Source organism: Epinephelus lanceolatus, chromosome 1 (assembly GCF_041903045.1).
Source record: "Epinephelus lanceolatus isolate andai-2023 chromosome 1, ASM4190304v1, whole genome shotgun sequence".
In the NCBI taxonomy this organism is placed as follows: domain Eukaryota; kingdom Metazoa; phylum Chordata; class Actinopteri; order Perciformes; family Serranidae; genus Epinephelus; species Epinephelus lanceolatus.
Window position 1 is genome coordinate 24,488,947 of NC_135734.1, and position 14,904 is coordinate 24,503,850.

At 42.4% G+C, this 14,904-nt stretch overlaps 1 protein-coding gene across 2 annotated transcripts in view; it reads right to left on the reverse strand.

Moving 5' to 3' along the window:
* The window catches only part of arhgef25b (Rho guanine nucleotide exchange factor (GEF) 25b), a 41,403-nt gene that overhangs the window by 2,982 nt on the left and 23,517 nt on the right, over positions 1-14,904 (reverse strand). For both annotated transcript variants that reach the window (XM_033625619.2, XM_033625620.2), the window contains 12 exons: positions 8,830-8,957; positions 7,395-7,461; positions 7,115-7,218; positions 6,828-6,897; positions 5,852-5,941; positions 5,659-5,751; positions 4,238-4,288; positions 3,269-3,346; positions 2,984-3,175; positions 2,720-2,900; positions 2,313-2,512; positions 2,103-2,213 (listed from right to left, as the gene is read on the reverse strand). In XM_033625619.2, the coding sequence (XP_033481510.1) occupies positions 2,103-2,213; positions 2,313-2,512; positions 2,720-2,900; positions 2,984-3,175; positions 3,269-3,346; positions 4,238-4,288; positions 5,659-5,751; positions 5,852-5,941; positions 6,828-6,897; positions 7,115-7,218; positions 7,395-7,461; positions 8,830-8,957 (1,365 nt within the window). The remainder of the gene's footprint in view (positions 1-2,102; positions 2,214-2,312; positions 2,513-2,719; positions 2,901-2,983; positions 3,176-3,268; positions 3,347-4,237; positions 4,289-5,658; positions 5,752-5,851; positions 5,942-6,827; positions 6,898-7,114; positions 7,219-7,394; positions 7,462-8,829; positions 8,958-14,904) is intronic.

The window sequence follows — 14,904 nt, forward strand, 5'->3', positions numbered from 1 at the left end:
AGAGCGTCTTTGTGGAATCAGGCCAGATAAACACTTTTAATATGTGATCAAACCATTTCCTCTTCTTGGTGGAAGTCTGAGCGAATAAGATAAAACAGCAGGTCAGTGGGGTTTCCCTAAACTGGATGACTGAACGACACCGGCCACAGATTAGGTCGACCTGGTTTGTAAATCCACGCAGAAACAACAACAGGATATTTGACAAAGGCAACCAGAGAGTCATTTCCTCTCATCATCAGTGATCAGGACAACAAACTGCCTCAGGCTGCCGACGGAGAGAACAGCTCCATCTGAACCACCCAGCTTTAAAACCAATGTTAATGTTATTTGTACTTTCACAATAAACACCTAAAGGGGTAGTTTTAAAGTGTGTAACCTAAGCTGATGAATCTCACAGCTGCAGCACTGAATCAGTTGTATCGACAGAGGTGTTCAAGTACCAGCTTATTTTTACTGAACACAAGTTAACACATAAATAAAGAATCCTTTTAACAGAGTGAGTTTAAAAAGGAACTTATTGTGATACACGGCTGAAAACAGCATTTCACTTTCCTGTCTGGTGGAAAGCTTTTTAATGTGTCGGTAGAAGTGATCTGTGTTGCACTTGTAACCACACTAAACAGTGATGTCACAGTGTACTGAACACAACTTGTACACTTGAACATCTGATCACTGATTATGACGGGAATCTCTGCTCACTGTTTTGTTTAAGTAATTTACTTATTATTTTCACAAAAAAACAAAGTCCTCAGAGTTATCTGTCTGTATCAAGCAATACATATCCTCTATATCCTCTAAAGTAAGCTTTGGCATGTTGCATTTGTGAACTTAGACGTTGATGATGTGTTGATGTTGAATGTTTGTGATAAACCAAAGGATGAAGTGTTCTTTCATGTGTTGAGAAAATTCTCCTACTTCCTGAGCTAAATAAACTCTTTAAAACCCTCTTGGATCAGCTGAAAAATGTGTTGTCACAAAACTAAAAACACGGTTGTTTTTCTGACATTGTGAAAAATTGACTTTTTAGGGATGCGTGGTTCTCACAGGAGAGCAACGCTACAAGCACATGATGATCTTATAGAGAATATGAAGCATTGCTGTACATTAAACTATCCAACAGTGTATAAAGAAGTTAAAATGAGCTCAACCTTAAACATATACAGCAGTAAAATGCAGCAGTGATATTAATCCAGGAACATCAGAGCGAACAGGAAAACACTGACAGCATGGAACATATACATACTTTGACTTTAGGTATTTTAAGTATATTCAGCATTAAAAAGTCTGAAGTCAACAAAAAAGATCCTCAGCTGCTGTTAAATCTTCTTTCAAGTCTGTTTTATGTTCACCCACATGAAACATATTTTCTAACTGTAGTCTGGAAATGTGTTTGCCGTGCTCACAGCACTGAAAAGGTCAGTTTAAAAAATCATCACCAAGCTTTCTGGCTGGAGACAATGTACTTCAAGGTTCAGTCTGCAATCTTAAATCCAATAATATGTTTGTCCAACTCAGTGAGTATCTTCTCATGGTCCACTATCTGTCCTTTCTGTGTGCCCTGAAAAAAATCTGGTGTTCATACACAGCCCCGGCACTGTAAAGGGGAAACAAACAAAGTAGCTCAGACTGAGCAGGCTGCTCTCCCTCTTCACCGTCCTCGCCCACAAGGAACGAAGCTGCACCATGACTGTAATGAAAAGTAAATAACACTGGAGACATTTCTGGAGCTTCTGAAGGAGCACTGATGGTGAGGGTGTATTTGTTTGGGTGTTGAGTTCAAATCTTTCTCCAGAGTCGCTGACTTTCGTGTAAACATTTCCACTGAGTCTTGCTAAGTGGAAGAAACAGTCAGAAACCTGTTTGTGTGTGTTGTGTGGATTATAAACAGGAACAGGGAGGATGTTTCTGTTGAAAAATGACTTTGCTGGTGATATCTTTTCATTAATGTGAGCACCAAAAACAAAACACCATTAACCTGCACTGTATTCGGGTGGCAGTACTCAGACATTGATATTGTCAAACATGAGGAAATAAAACCAAAAACTATGCTCATGGCTAGATACCAGATACTTTCATGATTGTGTGAAGTGAGACTGACATACCTGCATGCTGTGTTGGCTGCAGGGTGGCAGGCCATTGGATGAACTGAGCTGCTGGTGGGAGGGAAGCGAAGGGAGAGCTGCTTGAGTCGTCACAGCACAGGGATTAGAAAGCTTGAGAGAGAAGAAGGAAATCAAACACAGAGGATGTCAGAGAAGGAGAAATTTATTAATGTACACAAATGTGCTAAAGGAGCGCTGCAGCACACTTACCACTTTCATGGCCGGGCTGTGGTATGGTGGGTGTAGAGAGGGCAGGGAAGTGTTGTAAGTCAGCAGGCAGGGCTGCTGGCGTCGGTCCATGGATGCAGAGGAGTGAGGTCGCAGGCCAGATGCTGTTGGAGACTTCATGTTCCTGCCCAGGCTGTTTGAGTTGCTTTCCCTGCGCTGGTACTCTATTGGAGACTGAAGGGCTGCGGTGGACAGGAAGTGATGTGAAACCATTTCATTTGTTTGACTCACAACCATATCACATGGTATGGAGCACAAACATTACATACAATAACAAAACAACACACAACATAACACAGGGTGAGTAACCAATATACAAATGGTTATTTAGTGAGGACGTATCCCTTTAAATGTGTGTTTTTTATTGAGTTAACACTGAGCTCTGGTACCATTAAGGAAGTTCCTCTGAGTCTCTAAGATCTGCCCCACGTCGTCGAGCCAAGCTTGCTGTATTTCCGGAGATGATGCCTGCATGATGAAGCGCGTCACACTGCCGTTTGTTCCTCGAGAGGTCAGGACCAGAAAGCATGGATCATTCTCAGAGTGCTCCTCCACGCCCAAACAGCTGACCTGCAGCACACGGGAGACTTGTTAAACATTAAAAAAAAACACACTTAACCAAAGATGTTTTAAAGAAAACACTTTCACTTCACCTTGATGCTGTTTTTAAAAATATACCCTGGCAAGGAGAAACCCTTTTTCTTATCGATTGGCTCACTGAACATGACCAGCTGCTCAAACAGGAAGACCCTCCTCTCCCTTGCTCTGGACGGGATGCCGCTTTCCTCCTCGCTGACAGAGAAGGTATCCTGCTGGAGCAGCTTCCCCTGAGCTGTGATTTTCCCCTGAAACAGTGCGTGTGTCACAAACATTGTCGTAAGTCACCCTGGATGTGCGTTTCATCAGCCATGATGCACAGGAAATAATCCATCTCTCACCTCAAAACCTTGGAGCCGGCCCACATTCATCATATCGTTACAGCGTTTTGGCACGAAACACATCACCTCCACCGCCCTCTGATGGAAGAAATGAGATGGAGGAGAATCAGCGAGGGAAAACACAATTTTGTGATATACAGACTCAGGAGATAACATCCCAGTTTACAGTTGCCAGTTTATTAGGTACAGCAGCTAAAAGTAATGGAGTCTAGTACAACAGCCCTGCAATAAATCTTACTTTTATGAAGGCTGTTGTGTTTTCTCCCAGCAAATTCAGGAAGACAGTACCGGATACACCTGGCCAGCACTGACAGGATTACATTTCACTGGAACTGTGCCTGATATGATTTTATGTGACAAATAAGTTGACTGATTGACTGATTTTAATTGGAAGAGAGGTGTACAGTTCAACAGCACCACAAACTGCAGCCTCTAAAATGATCACACAGTTAAAACAACACCTCAATTTGGCGTTCATGAAATGGTGCAGCGACTCTATGTTTCAGGGTGAAGTAGATATTAGATGAAGGAGTGCTGACATATTGTAAACAAACCAGTAGTCTGCTATTGTTGTTGTTGTTGTTTCTGGTGCACTCATTACACAAAGTAACAATGGTCATGCACAAATTGAGGACATGATGGCATTGTTTCCCAAATGCTCCAGTTCACACGTCCACATAGTTAAAAAGAAACCAGAGTTTGGAAAAATCTTCTTAAAAGGCATTTTAAAAAAATCTGACATAAAACTTTGTTTGGATGTGGACGTCAGGCCAAAACGTAAAGGAAAATATCTGTTTTCAAAAACATCTATATACATGTAGACAGGGCCTGAAACAGTCAACAAAAACTGACCTTTATAACCTTCATGAATAACTTATATTGTATTAGACCTCATTGGTTTTAGCTAGGCGTGCCTAACAAACTGGCAACTGACTGTATATGTATTCACATTCTGTAATGAGCTCGTACCTGCAGCTCCTCAGCATCCCTCCCTGCTTTGCTGTAGTACTTCAGGAAGTCCTGGGGTCAGATAGAGGTGTGTTTAGAGACAAAGTAGTTCACTTTTATAAAAAAATAACTTTGTGTCATAATTGCAGAAACTGTCACTATATCCTGACAGTATTACATGAGACGGATAATCTGTGGAAATATCATGCTCTTCTGCCTTCTCCTAGTGCTCCTAATGGCATTTGAAAAAAATCCAGCACAAACACAGTGGCGATCTCTGCTCATGCACACACTGTGCTGCCCTCCTCCCCTGCTCACTCTCTCACTCTGTCAAGCTCAGTATCTCCAGCGCGTCAGTTTTGATTCTTTTCAGGTTCTGCAACGCCGCTCCGATGTTCACTCTTGTTTTATGGAATAAAAGATAAAGTCTGCACACCAGAAACTGCTCCTTAAACAATTTATTCATGTGTTACGTTTCGGGCCCCTGCCCTTCATCAGACATGTCTGATGAAGGGCAGGGGCAGTTTCTGGTGTGCGGACTTTATCTTTTATTCCATACTTACCTTTTGGTCCAGCACCCAGCATTAAGTTTTTTGGGATGTGCTTGCTACTTTTACCTGTTATTGGACCACTCTTGTTTTATCTCAGGCTCGGTTTAACCCTTTCTCTTTAGCTTGCTACCACTGCTAGCTCACCTGGCACCACTGAGCTAGTTCAGCCAAGGAGAACAGCATTGAGGTTTACATCTCGTGCCAAGTTCACACTGAACGCGGAAGCGATGCTGTAGTCCTTTCTGGGCCCATGTTAAACAATGGGGCTTTTCATACAGGACACTCCACAGCCTGAGCTCCGCAGCCATCTTGTAATCTGTGGCGAAATTTTTGGTGTCTGGTCTGTTTTTTGCACGAGCCGCGAGCACATCTGGCACGAAAACACGCTGATGATCCATTATGAACAATATAAAGGCTATTATAGATTCGTTATATAAGTTATCTGATTATGATAAATGATCAAATATGCACCCCATGCTTCCAAATATATGTCAGTTGTGTCTAAACAGAGAGCGAGAGACAAGTGGACACAGACACACAAGCACACAGAGACAGAGCTCTCTAAGTGTGATGACAAAATGTGGAGCAGAATCACTTGCTGATAAGCACAGAGAAATGCACTTCTGGTGTGAACAGCCAGGCAACCGCTGGAAGGCAGCTGCGCAACAACTGACATATTGGCATATTGGGGCACCTTTGTGTTAAGTGTGAACATGGCATCACAATGAATACCTCCAACACTCTGCAACTTGCTTTAAAACAATCTAGATGGATAAGTAGCACTACAGGTAAGAGGAAAAATATATTGTATTGATTTTGGCATGAACTGTCCCTTTAATGTTGTGTAACAGTGCCACACATGCAGCTACACAGTCGTGTTGAATTGCAAACCTTCAGCAGCAGCTGATACTTCATGATCCTCTGAACAGGTTTGATGAGCAGGTCGTTGAGCTGCAGCCTGTGACCCAGCTGCTGCCTGAGATCCTGTCAGGCGAAGGAAACACAGAGAACATGTTCAACGATAAAAGAAAAAAGTCTTTATAGAGCTTTAATAAAATCAACTGTTGTATAAAGGTTCACTCACCTCAAAGTAAGTCTCAATGTACTCAGAGACAATGTGCTCTGATTTGGGTTTGTTCTGACAGTAAACCACGTACATGTGAAGACGCCGCTCCTGGAAAAAGAATTTAAGAGAGAGAGAGCTCATGTGACAGTTATTTCAAATAATAATCTGTGTGTGAGAGGCAGTGTGAAGAAGTATTAAGCCTCTGAGCAGCTCTGACTCTTGGTTTCCTCTCAGCGTTGTTGTGTTCCCATTTCCCTCAAGAGTTTTTTGTTGGGGCGGGGGGAGTTTTGTTAAACCAGTGCAGGACCTTTGGCTCATTAAATATTTCCAGTGGATGAGAAAGAATGGTTTAATTTGCTGTAGCTTAATTAGTCGTGCTACACTACTGTGAGTGAAGCAGATAGAGAAGCTGAGCTGGAAAAGCTGCACCAAATCCAAAATATATTTCCCTTTTTTTCTGCTGTAACAATGCCAATTAAAAGTATTCACCACCCTTAGAGAGTCTTTTTATGTTTTACGACACTGAATCTGCGTGATATGTCTTTTGATTCAGCCGCTATTCTGTGTTTATGTTAGTACGTCCTTTGGAAATTGAATTTATAGAGATCTGTTTTCACTATGAAATTAAATAGTCTATTCAGTGTTAAACAACTGCATATGAGGTAGGCGTGAATACTTTTTATAGAGCTCTGCAATCTGTAATTTCAGCCCATTTTCACACTACACGCCGTCTCTGTGGATCGCCTTCAACACTGATCGTCAGCTTTGAAAGCCGATGATTACAAGACCGTTTATTCTGCAGCTGCACCTGCAGACAAACTGATCCTTGAGATGAAGACACATCTGGATGGTGACAGGCCAAGGCTTCACACACACAGTCAGCGCTCTGATCTGTGAGACGGCTGCGACCTTCAGCTAAACTGAAAACACACAGAGACGGAAAGAAAAAAGAACTTGTCATCCCGGTTTGTAACTCGCCGATCTGTGGACTCACATGTTTGATGAAGAGCTGGGCCAGGCTGTCTGGATCACCCACACATTTCTCCAGCTCTCCCAGGAAATAACTGTGTAACACGAAGCAGAAAAGGTCAGGCAGGAACAGTCATCCAACCACACGCACACACACACACACACACACAGGATAGATATAGCCACAGGGGACGTGACACACGCTGAACCACAATGAAACATGCGGAACTCAGAAAATCTGCATTAACTGTAAGAGATGGTTTAAATTCAGAGGAACAGACGGGGGGAACAGAGGAGATGTCTCTGACTCACTCCTTATGCCAGTCATAGATCTGGTGGATGTTTCCAAACACAATCCTGTCCTTCCCTTTCAGGTCCTCTGGGACTCCCTGATTGGCCATGGTGCCCATGTACCCCTACACACACACACACACACACACACACACACACACACACACACACACACACACACACACACACACACACAAAACCAAACCCCTCTCAGAGTTTACGACGTGAATGTTGATGAAGGAATCTCAGTTATCTAAAAATGTCATAAGCAGATGATTTATAGGCTGGAGGAGAGACACACCTGCACTATGAGTCCAAGATCCTCCACATACAGCCTTTCTGTCTCGATTAGCTCTGTCAGCACATATCTGAGAGAGAGATTTAAGGACATTAGGAAAGCAAATAGAGGCTATTACCAAACTAAAATGTACATACAGTACATGTTAAATGATGTCTGACATTTCAGGGAATTCACTAATTCACTTTCTTGCTGAGAGTTAGATAAGAAGGTTTAAACCACTCTCATGTCTGTGTGGTAAATGTCAAGATACAGCCAGGAAACAGTTAGCTTGTCTTAGCCAGATTACCACTTATAAAACCACAACTTGTTTTTACATTCAGTTTTTCGTCCAGACTAAAACAAACGAGATATAAAGTGTTAATCAGAAAGTTTCAGGATGGGAGTCGGTTTTTATCTCTCAACTAGTCTCACGTAGCCAGACCTGTCTCCACAGCACTGTGTCAGCACTGGAGAACAGCCTGGAAGCACACATTATCATTCTGCTATAGGGGGAAAACCTTGGATTGTTTTTGCCTCTCTAAACCAATAACAATCATTCCAGGTGGAACAAAGCCCGGGATGCAGCAACGGTGCCCTTGCAATATTTAGGAGGGCAGCATACACAGTGACAGGGCTAACTGTTAGCATCACACGGCTAACATTACCTTAGTGGTATTAATGGGTTTGACGACAGAGTCGAGACATTTCAGCGTTGGTGGGAGTTTGTTGGGACCATTTATTGCCTCAGGGTTGTCTTAGCGCTGCTGCTGTGATAGCTCATGTTAACCAGGCAAAACCACTGGGAGGAGAGCAGCTCCGGAGACGGCAGCAACAGAAAGTTTGCTTATCCAGTGGGGGGTTGGGACAGTTTGAAGTTAGACCCCCAGGGCAAAAATGATGGAATTCAGGTTCAGTCAACTGCGACTGGCGGTGTCAGAAAACACTGTTTATTCTTTATTTGCATCTGCAAGACGGAGTTTGGGTTTTTCTTAGTTGCGTTTACAAGTTGTGTTAGGCATTATAGGTCTTTAAAACAATTCAGCCGAGAACAAAGCAGGCATGCCTTATTGCACAATCCAAATCTTTGTCAAGATGTGCCATTTTCAGTGTTTAGGTTGTTAGCCTGGAGGTTAGTGTTTCCCGTAGCAAAGGGGATTCTGGAAACGTTAACACAGTGGAAGGGGGGAGGATGCCGGCCTAAATAGTCGGCCAGTGGCAGGATTATAACCACAGTCTATATCCAGTGAGCCTTTGGACAGAGCCAGGCTTGCTATTTCCCCCATTTCCAGTCTTTATGCTAAGCTAAGCTAAACGTCTGCAGCCTGTAGCTTAATATTTACTGTGTAGACATGAAAGTGGCATCTTATTTCATTCTCTGCAAAAAAAAAAAAAAAAGCAAATAAACTTATTTCCCAAAATGTCAAACACCTCGTTAAATGTAGAGGCCAACACCTACATGCTCTTCTCTAAGGCAATGTTTCGCTCCTCTTCGCTGTCCATTGTAGCAGACCACTGGCTGGCCGAGTCGTCAGTCACAGTGCAGCTGTCCTCCCCTTGGAGAGTGTTGATGCTGGATTTCTGACTCTGAAACACACAAACAAGACAGTTTTTGGTAAGCATCACTGTCAGATATTATGTAAGAGGAGACAGACAGAGACAACATGTTCTGTGGGGCAGTAAAGCCCAGTGGAAAGTTCATTTTCCCAAGCACTCAGCAATATTTGAGTATTTCGTTGTCTCCACTACGTTTATTTGATAGCTATAACTGCTACCCACCCAACATTTGTATGTGGGGCCCATGTGGGTAGTAAACGGACTGAAAAATGGGCCCTATATGTGACTGTTATTGGGTTACATATTGGCCCCATGCCAATAGCCGATAAAGGGGGATTTACCTAAGGGGGCCCCAGACGAGATTCCCATTTTGGGGTCCATACCTACTTGGTATCCAGGTACAGTACAGGCCAAAAGTTTGGACACACCTTCTCATTCAATGCGTTTTCTTTATTTTCATGACTATTTACATTGTAGATTCTCACTGAAGGCATCAAAACTATGAATGAACACATGTGGAGTTATGTACTTAACAAAAAAAAGGTGAAATAACTGAAAACATGTTTTATATTCTAGTTTCTTCAAAATAGCCAGCCTTTGCTCTGATTACTGCTTTGCACACTCTTGGCATTCTCTCCATGAGCTTCAAGAGGTAGTCACCTGAAATGGTTTCCACTTCACAGGTGTGCCTTATCAGGGTTAATTAGTGGAATGTCTTGCTTTATCAATGGGGTTGGGACCATCAGTTGTGTTGTGCAGAAGTCAGGTTAATACACAGCCGACAGCCCTATTGGACAACTGTTAAAATTCATATTATGGCAAGAACCAATCAGCTAACTAAAGAAAAACGAATGGCCATCATTACTTTAAGAAATGAAGGTCAGTCAGTCCGGAAAATTGCAAAAACTTTAAATGTGTCCCCAAGTGGAGGCGCAAAAACCATCAAGCACTACAACCAAACTGGCACACATGAGGACCGACCCAGGAAAGGAAGACCAAGAGTCACCTCTGCTTCTGAGGATAAGTTCATCCGAGTCACCAGCCTCAGAAATCGAAAGTTAACAGCAGCACAGATCAGAGACCAGATGAATGCCACACAGAGTTCTAGCAGCAGACCCATCTCTAGAACAACTGTTAAGAGGAGACTGCGCGAATCAGGCCTTCATGGTCAAATAGCTGCTAGGAAACCACTGCTAAGGAGAGGCAACAAGCAGAAGAGATTTGTTTGGGCCAAGAAACACAAGGAATGGACATTAGACCAGTGGAAATCTGTGCTTTGGTCTGATGAGTCCAAATTTGAGATCTTTGGTTCCAACCGTCGTGTCTTTGTGAGACGCAGAAAAGGTGAACGGATGGATTCCACATGCCTGGTTCCCACTGTGAAGCGTGGAGGAGGAGGTGTGATGGTGTAGGGGTGTTTTGCTGGTGACACTGTTGGGGATTTATTCAAAATTGAAGGCACACTGAACCAGCATGGCTACCACAGCATCCTGCAGCGACATGCCATCCCATCCAGTTTGCGTTTAGTTGGACGGTCATTTATTTTTCAACAGGACAATGACCCCAAACACACCTCCAGGCTGTGTAAGGGCTATTTGACCAAGAAGGAGAGTGATGGAGTGCTGCGGCAGATGACCTGGCCTCCACAGTCACCGGACCTGAGCCCAATCGAGATGGTTTGGGGTGAGCTGGACCGCAGAGTGAAGGCAAAGGGGCCAACAAGTGCTAAACACCTCTGGGAACTCCTTCAAGACTGTTGGAAAACCATTTCAGGTGACTGCCTCTTGAAGCTCATCGAGAGAATGCCAAGAGTGTGCAAAGCAGTAATCAGAGCAAAGGGTGGCTATTTTGAAGAAACTAGAATATAAAACATGTTTTCAGTTATTTCACCTTTTTTGTTAAGTACATAACTCCACATGTGTTCATTCATAGTTTTGATGCCTTCAGTGAGAATCTACGATGTAAATAGTCATGAAAATAAAGAAAACGCATTGAATGAGAAGGTGTGTCCAAACTTTTGGCCTGTACTGTAACAATAGCATAACCACGTGGGGCCCACTTGAATAAAGCCATCGATGTGGGCAGTTAGCACAGGGTCAATATGGAACCCATGGACAATCCAGTATAGGGCTCATTTCTCAACCCATTTACTACCCACATGGGCCCCACATACAAATGCTAGCTGGGTAGTTCCTCCACAGATTAAGATTTTACATTAAAAGCTATGATGAGCTTTTAAAATACAATTAATTGTTAAAGATAAAATCAGTGGCTCCTGAACTTTTACTCGTGACCCCTGATACAAAGCAGTGTCAATCAACATTATTACAGTTAAGTAAAACTTAACCAAAAACTAAAACTAGGTATGAAAAAGCAATTTTAGTTAGAGAAAATGAAAACTAACTGAAACAATATTGTATACTTAAAAAAACTAAAATAAACTAAAAATAAACACGAATTGTCTTTAGTCTTTGACAATTTACCCAAAATTTGTGAACACAACAAGCATGAGGAGGCATTAGTGCACATGTTTATTGAGACTGGGATGTCAACATGACTGTGAGTCCTTAAATTGTTGCATTTGTACTTTTACTCGTGTAAGTAAAGTATCTGAGTACTTCTTCCAAATGCTGTGGTGTAGAGTGATTTCTGACCACTGGGCATCAAGCTCACATATCATTACGCTTCATCTACTGTGACCCCTGAGCCAGCCTGCACACATCTGTAGAAATGATGATGATGATGAAGATGAACCTGGAGAACACATCTGTGGAGCAATTTTATGTTCCCTTTTGTGATCCCTTTTGGAAAGTCATGCCACCCCGTAAAATCCCGTGTAACCTGAGAATAATAATCACTTTTTAATGTCTCTGCTCACTGCTGAGGAGACTGCTGGGCAGAGGAATTTGGAAAAGTCGAATCAGGCCTGACAGATGAAGGTAAATAATGAGCATCATCAGTACAGTTTGTCCACTCAGATAAAGGTCAGGGTAACTGACCGCAGTGTAAAGAGAGCTGTTATGTAACAAATATCGCTCCTCACCTAAAAGCAGTATAATCTAATGTGAGTTTGACTGTAATCCTTTTGACATAGTGTAGTCTAACCACATTTTGTGCTCTGCCTCGGTGCTCTGGATGATAATCTGTCTGCTGAGTCAGTCTGTGGGTCAAATATGCACTCTGTTTATTTTCCTTTTTTTTTTCAAGGTCAGTCATTTTTTCTCTCTGAGTCTGAGTCGACTGTTCACATTTTCACGCAGCTGCCGATGAGAAACATCTGAGGCTGATTCAAACTCCGTCTCCACTCTGGTTCTTATCCACTATCCTGCTGCCACTAAACTGAGATTAGCTTGTTGCTCTAAATGTTTCCTCCTCTCCGACAGTAACTTCTCATCAAGCAGAAATCCATTAGCTCCTCTGACAACTGCAAGGAGGTTAAAGGAATAGTTCAGCACTCAGTGAAACACTCATTCACTTTCATGTTGAGGGTGAGATCAGAAGATCGACACCACTCTCATGTCTGTAGGGTTGATAAGTTGGTGGAGCCAGCATCCTGTTAGCTTAGCTTAGCACAAAGACTGGACATAGAGGGAATCAGCTAGTCTGGCTCTGTCCAAAGGGGAAAAAAATCTGCCTACCAGCACCTCTAAAGCTCACTAACTAACACGTTACATCTCCTTAGTTTAAAACCAACATGTTAAATGACAGTTTGCACTCTACAGGTGGTTATGTGTTGGGCTTTGTGCTGGAGAGTCCAGGAAGTTAGACAGAGCCTGTCACATTATGTCTTGTTAAAGAGAGAAGTGTCATTTTTACACTTTGGTTTTTGTATAGATTAAACAAACAAAGATGTAACATTAATTAGTAATTAATTAGTTAATTAATTAGTGAGCATTAGAGGCACTGGTAGGTGGATTTTGTTACCGTCAGCCAGGCCAGCTTTTTTATTTTCCTCAGCTAAGCTAACTGGCCACTAAAAGTGTACATTTATCTTTACCATACAGAGTGTCATCAATCTCCTCACCTAACTCTCAGTAAGAAAGTGAATGAGCATATTTCCCAGAATGTCCAAGTATTCATTCAGAAAGATGATAGGCAGTAGCTCAGCCCATAGGGACTTGGGTTGGGAACTGGAGGGTCGCCTGTTCGAGTCCCCGTCCGGACCAAAATATGGAGCGTGGACTGGTGGCTGGAGAGGTGCCAGTTCACCTCCTGGGCACTGCCGAGGTGCCCTTGAGCAAGGCACCGCACCCTCCAACCGCTCAGGGCACCTGACCAAGGCAGCCCCCTCACTCTGACATCTCTCCACTTTGTGCATGTATAGCTCCTGTTTGTGCATGTGTGTGTCTTTCGGACCTGTGTGTTAATGACAACGGAGTGAAAAAATTGAATTTCCCCCTCAGGGGGATTAATAAAGTATAGAAAATTAAAAAATTAAATTACATAAAAAAAAATAATAAATTAAATTAATTAAAAAATTAATTAAATTAAAATTAAATTATCAAAGCTTTTTATTTACCCTGATGTGGACAGGACAACATTAAAGAGGACTTACTGTGTTCATTTTCAGGTTCATACTTGTATTTGAGGACATGTTAACATGCTTTAATACTGTCTGTGCTGGAACACCTGTATTCGCCCTCTGTCTGATGTGCTCCATTTTAGCGCCTGTCTCTTCAAGCCCCCCTCCTGAAAAATGTATCTCAGCATCTCTGCACCATCATTGCAGCCATGGGAATGATTATAATGCAGAATAGTGGCACTTTCCCCTTTTAAGAATCACCAATAAAAGCTTCTAAACCAAAATCTTTCCAATTGGGCACGTTCCAGCAGAATACAACACAAAATTGGTGAGGTATTAACATCAGCACCAAAGATTACATGTTTGCCTGATGTTAGCATGTAGCTACATGTAGCAGTGTACTTGCAGCTGGGGAATAACTGCAACGAAGTATAGCTGCACTTACTACTGTGAAAAATCACAAAGTAAAACTTCTGAATACAACTAGACCTGTTCCAGCAGGAATATGATCCAAAATTGGGAGAAATTTACATCGGCAAGAAAGATGACATGTTTGCCTGACGTTAGCATGTAGCTACATGTAGCTTCTCTAAACATTAGAAGCAGAATTCAGAACAGTCTGAAGCCTGAGGTTTAGCTCACAGGGATTACTTTTACACACATTTACCTCATCATCTGTAATGTGGCCACTTTTGATATGAACATCCAACATTGTAATGTTATGTTAGAAAATAAGAAAAAGCATCAGTTCCCTTTAAAAGGTTGACGAGCCAAAATAAACATAAAGCTGCAGGTGTTCATTTAATATTTTCGTCCCAAAGGCCCATTGGACTGAGAGAGGCTGAAAGCGAGGACAGCCATTTAAAAAGCTGAACAATGTCAGACAATGCCACAGGAACTGAACCAGTCGACTGCCAAGAAAGGAAGACCAAAAAGGACACGTTCATGCCGAGCTGGACGTGAGGGTAAACCTGTTCATAATACAGCCAACATTAGTACTTACGTTAACAAATGTCCAGTGGCCCTGCAGCACCCCTAGGCTAATTAATTCTTTACTGCTATAGGCTGCTTGGGTGTCGTGACAGTACGCTCCTCACCCCCAGATACAGACTGCTTTGCTAGTTGATTACTTCCAGATGCCGTCTAGAAAAGCCACCGGGATTGATTCCACTCCACACGGCCGTTCAAAGAGTATTTACTACAGTGTAGGGTTACCAGAATGTAGTCTTATGTGCTAGTGTGTGTGTTCGTGTGTGTGCGCACACACAAAATATGCAGCAAAATGTGAAAATATGAGCTATTCAATTGGCACAATTGGTGGAAGTCAAATGATGTGTGTAAATAAAAAGCCTTTCACATGCTAACAGAACTGAACAGGATGTAGAGAGACGTTTATAATTCATAGTGTGAGTTGTCTCAACATTTAAGTGTAAGTTTCCGTCATTTCTACATTAT